At 36.9% G+C, this 5,559-nt stretch overlaps 1 protein-coding gene across 1 annotated transcript; it reads left to right on the top strand.

Annotated features, from left to right (window-relative positions):
• The first annotated feature begins 2,716 nt into the window (after positions 1 to 2,716).
• LOC137246784 (juvenile hormone epoxide hydrolase 1-like) lies at positions 2,717 to 5,332 on the top strand. The gene is made up of 4 exons (XM_067777796.1): positions 2,717 to 3,090; positions 3,168 to 3,367; positions 3,438 to 3,642; positions 4,512 to 5,332. The coding sequence occupies exons 1-4, from the start codon at positions 2,902 to 2,904 to the stop codon at positions 4,749 to 4,751; spliced, it is 834 nt and encodes a 277-aa protein (XP_067633897.1). The 5' UTR covers positions 2,717 to 2,901; the 3' UTR covers positions 4,752 to 5,332.
• Positions 5,333 to 5,559: the final 227 nt, after the last annotated feature.

The raw sequence follows: 5,559 nt of genomic DNA, 5'->3' as shown, positions 1-5,559 counted from the left end.
AACTCACTTTATCTTGGTACAAAAATGGCCGAAATCCGACTATAACCGCGCCCACTTTTTCGAAATCGAAAAATACGAAAAATGAAAAAAATGTCATAATTCTATAACAAATATGAAAAAAGGGATGAACATGGTAATTTGATTGGTTTATTGACGCAAAAAATAACTTTAGAAAAAACTTTGCAAAATGGGTATGACCCCTACCATATTAAGTAGAAAAAAAATGAAAAAGTTCTGCAGGGCGCAATCAAAAGCCCTTGGAATCTTGGCAGGAATACTATTCCTGGTGTTACATATATAAATAAATTAGCGGTACCCCACAGATGATGTTCTGGGTCACCCTAGTCCACATTTTGGTCGATATCTCGAAAACGCCTTCACATATACAACTAAGGGCCGCTTCCTATTAAAACCCTCATTAATACCTTTAACTTGATACCAATATCGTACAAACCCATTATAGAGTCACCCCTGGTCCACCTATATGGCGATATATGGAAAAAGCGTCCACATTTCTATATGGCCCACTCCCTTTTAAAATACTCATTAACACCATTCATCTCATACCCATATCGTACAAACACATTCTAGAGTCACCCTTTAATACCTTCCATTTGATACCCATGTCATACAAACACATTCCAGGGTTACCCTAGGTTCATTTTCCTACATGGTGGTTTTCCTTTATTTTGTCTCCAAAGCTCTCAGCTGAGTATGGAATGTTCGGTTACACCCGAACTTAGCCTTCCTTACTTGTGTTTTTTTTTTTGTTTTTTTCTGCAGGGTACCTTCACGTGGTGATGGAGGGCTACAGATATATTTTCTGTGAAGCTCCTTGGTTGAATTTTACGCCGTCATGACAGGAAAAAAATAAAAATTAACCATCAAGGACCTAAAAAACATGTATCGGCGGCTGGTAAGGTTGGGAAAGCGAGTTCTCAGCCGTCGTCATTATGCGACCGCAGTTCCCTGGAGGTAGATGGCTTGGTGCCCATAGGATCTGATGCGACAAGTGAAGCCGCAAAAAAAGCTCCTGTATATACTACATATAAAGCGTCGATTGGGGAATATTAAATGTGATGAAGCTTTTGGCTTTCACTATGTGCAAAAAAACTTACGTTATTGAGTTGGGCCAAATATTTATTTAGTTATTTAATGTAAATTTAGAGCTTTTAAGCCGATTTAATAAAACAAAACAAGTTTACAATAAAGGAGCGTATATGTTTTTTCGTATTTGATAAATAGATTCCCTGAGGAAGACACGAAGATGTGTCGAAACGCGTCCGAAATACAAAAATAAACTTGTTTATTTAATTAAATCGGCCCAAAATCTCCAAATTCACATTAAAAAAACTAAGTTTTCTGGTGCTAGAAATAAAACAATAGCTTATTTCTAAATTATGATCACGGATTCTAGTTGAGCGACACAAAATACATTAAATATGACCTGTCTAGTCAGCTGTACATCCTATTTTTCTCTGTTGGCCTGTGTAATCAGCTCGAAAAGCTCTTAGTTTAAAATTTTATACAAATATGTTGAAGTTGGGCTTAGATATTGTGTGTTTTCCGTTTGCTAGTATAACTTAAACAACTTAGCGCCGCCAGCTATGGGTTAATAAATAAAGTTTTTTATAGACTTTCTATATCAAAATATGTACTAAGGGTCTTGTATACACTTGTCATCTATCTTTAAGTGAACAAAGTTATTTTATTTTCGCTGTTTACTATTACAAGTATGTACATATTGCCACGGATATTAGCATCACTAAATTATCCCATCACTAAGGCGATGCTAAGGCCATGCCAAGCAGTACTTACGTTAATAATCAAATCAAGTATACACATATATAAGGCAGCCCAGAGAGATGTCACACACAGATGCATTTACTTATACGCCTATGTGCGCGCGAGAGACTGTAAACTACAAACATTCACATCAATAATTCAATCTTTATGTATCTACATAAACGAATAAATAATTGCGTCTACACATATGTACCATGTACGAATACGAGCAGCGGAGAGTCAATGCGCAAACACATGCATATATCTGAGAAGTTTGAGAGCTACTGGACTAGTAGATTCTGGAAGCGCCTAAAAGATGTATAAAATTGTGCAATTTTAGTTATAGCTGAGAAGTTTGAGAGCTCATGGACAATGCTAGTACATTCTGGAAAAATGCGAACGAGGAAACCAAAGGGTATAAAAGGCAACAGATGTAGAGGCGCTGTAATTCAGTTTGATTTGAGATTTGGATTAAGCGCTATCTAGCGAGCTATAGCAGTATTATTTTGAATAGTAGAGTTTCATTTGAGCTGTCAATAAGTTTGGTTATTAAGTAAGCTATTCGTTGCAAAGTACAAGTGTTATTGTGAAGTACTTGAATAAAGGCCATTTTGCATTATTACATATTGGAGTTATTTATTCAACAGTTTAGCGATACGAACTTAGCAGAGGGTTGCAAATAAGAGGATTTGCAAGTAAATTCGTTCGGATTTGCAGTAATTGTTGATAATACCTAGAATCACACCAAACGTGTGTGAGCTTTTGCGGTATTTTTTGTTAACTGGTGTAGAAAGTGATTTTAAGGAAACACAAAAACAATTGAAAACGCATTTAAATATTTCTCATTCAGCTCACACGTATACCTCAAACAAACCTTGAACACTTACATAACAGATAACAGAGAACATCAAATAACGATGCACTAACAAAAGTTGTTTAGTTTACGGCCAGACAACGACGCGAAGTGTCGTATGTTTGGAAAGTTACTTGTTGTCAAAACTTCATTTAATTTATTTCCGATTTACGAAAAGTTCTGCCCACTCGCATTAACAATGTATAACTTTTGTTGTGTTGATTTCATACGAAAAAAAACCTAGAAAAAATATATTGCAAATCATGAAGCTAATTATTTTTGGTACCTTCCTGGCGTGCTTTGTCGCGTATGTTTACGTCAAAGTCAATAATTTAATAAAGCCGCTGCCAAAGCCCGATATATACACAAATTATTACTGGGGACCGGGCGATGAGTTAAACTATAAAGCGCCTAAACATATTGTGCCGTTTAAAATCAAATACGATAAAGAGGTTTGCAAAACCATTATATATACACATTTTCAACAGATTTCAAATAGTTCAAATGTTATAACTTCTATGTTCCGCAGATTATTGACGATTTACGTGCACAACTGAACCGAACATGGAAATATACGAAACCGCTACAAAATGTGCAATTCCAATACGGCTTCAATTCCGAAGCGCTCAGACATATTGTAACATATTGGCGTCATTCATATTTGCCAAAGTGGAGTGAACGTCAAAATTATTTGAATTCCCTGCCGCAATTTAAGACTGAGATTCAGGGGTAGCAAAATTGTTTTAATTTTTACTTATGTAGCTGTTCACTCACTTCTGTTTTTGTTTTTGCTATTAAGACTAAAGATTCATTACATACACGCCAAACCATTAGCAAATGCTCGTAAAGAGAAGAAAGTATTGCCATTGTTGTTGCTGCATGGATGGCCCGGATCAGTGCGCGAGTTCTATGATTTAATGAATCTGCTGATTGAGCCATCGAGCAATAATAATTATGTTTATGAGGTTATAGCACCATCATTGGTTGGATTCGGTTTCTCGGATGTGAGTTTAACACTCAGCTCCTGTACGAGGCATGTTCAAAAAGTATCGCGAATTTTGAATTTTCGTGGGGTACGTACCTATATTCGAATTTCGATTTTTTTGTGGCGTTATGTTGGTACTGATGTCTCTCACCTATGCCGACAAGCTCGGCCATTTTGAAAATTCTCTTAATTGTTGACAGCTGCTTTGCTTACACATGTTTTGGCTCGTCTTCCATTTTTACCTATTTATTAAAAAAAAAAAAATGGATCAAAAAACCTGTATCAAATTTTGTGTGAAAAACGAAATTAAGTGCGCGAATGCATTCCGAATGTTGACTGTGGCATACGGAGAAGCTACCTTGGACCGAAGCAACGTTTATCGGTGGTACAAAATGTTCTCAGATGGCCGAGAAGATGTGAACGACGAAGAGCGTGCCGGACGTCCGAGCACTTCCACAACAGACGAAAAAATTGATGAAGTGAAGAAACTGGTATTGGCCAATCGTCGAATCACCGTTAGAAAAGTTGCTGAGGACCTAGACATATCGACTGGCTCGTGCTCAATTCCGACGCGACGTTTTTGAGTAAAAACAACACACTAATGATACCGCAGCCACCGTATTCCCCAGATCTGGTCCCCTGTGACTTTTTCTGAAGAGGCCCATGAAAGGACGACTAGATAAAGATAGGAAGAACGGAACAAGATAAAAAAAAATGATTTTTTTAAGTGCTTCGAAGATTGGAAAAACCGTTGAAGTGGGCAAAATAGATATTCATGAATAAGTAAATAATTTTTGAAAAACCACAAAATTCGCGATACTTTTTGAACACATCTCGTATTCTCCTTGATTACACATTTTTCTCTATAATCAGTACTCATTTAATTAGGCTGCTACTAAACCAGGTTTTAATGTTGCTCAAACCGCCATTGTAATGCGCAATCTAATGCTATGGCTTGGATTCGATAGATTTCTTGTGCAAGGTGGCGATTGGGGTTCTGTTATTGGAAAAGACATTGCAACGCTTTTCCCTGAAAATGTGATCGGACTCCATTGCAATTTATGCAGTTTGGTAACGCCATTTTCCATGCTCAAAGATTTTATCGCAAGCTTTAGTCCGGAACGTTAAGTGCCATCACCTTTATTCGTTGAACATCATTTCCCGCTGAGTGAAAAATTTAAGTTCTTACTAGTAGAGACCGGCTATTTCCATTTACAAGCCACAAAGCCGGATACAATTGGCATTGCTTTGCAAGGCAATCCCATCGGTATGGCTGCATATTTACTAGAAAAGTTTCAACTGGCGGCTGGTGCAGATCTGTATCAGAAATTCGACACCTTAGACACAGTGTACACTTTATATGCATTATTAGACAATATTATGATTTACTACCTCACTGATACGGCCACAACAGCTGCGCGGTTTTATGCCGAATTCGCATCAGCTGAATACATGAAGCTTAAATTAAATCATGTTCAATCGCAAGTGAAAATGGGATGTGCCCGCTTCAAGAACGATGTTCCATCCGCTATTGATTGGTCGCTTAAAGACAAATTTCCAAATCTAGTGCACAGTTCATACTTTAATGAAGGTGGCCATTTTGCTGCTTTAGAGGTGCCAAATGTGTTGTATAAAAATGTCCAGGAATTTGTAGCAAAATTAAATTAAGTACATTTTTATTTGTAAATAAATTATATTATCGATCAGAACTTTTAACTTTCTTTTAATTTTGAATGTGGATGATATGTACTTACATATTTGTTTGTATGTATGCATGTATAGTATGTGTATCGCAAGCGTACATCTCAACCCTTTGACTTTGAATCAGGCGCCTGCGGGACGTTAATTTGGGTATCAGAGCCATAGTTTGCTGAATACATGAGACATCAAAATTTAAGTTGTCTTAAAAGCTATATTTCATTTGTTAGGTTTAGTC

This window comes from Eurosta solidaginis, chromosome 3, assembly GCF_040869045.1.
Source record: "Eurosta solidaginis isolate ZX-2024a chromosome 3, ASM4086904v1, whole genome shotgun sequence".
NCBI lineage: Eukaryota > Metazoa > Arthropoda > Insecta > Diptera > Tephritidae > Eurosta > Eurosta solidaginis.
This window is presented reverse-complemented; position numbering and strand designations above follow the sequence as displayed.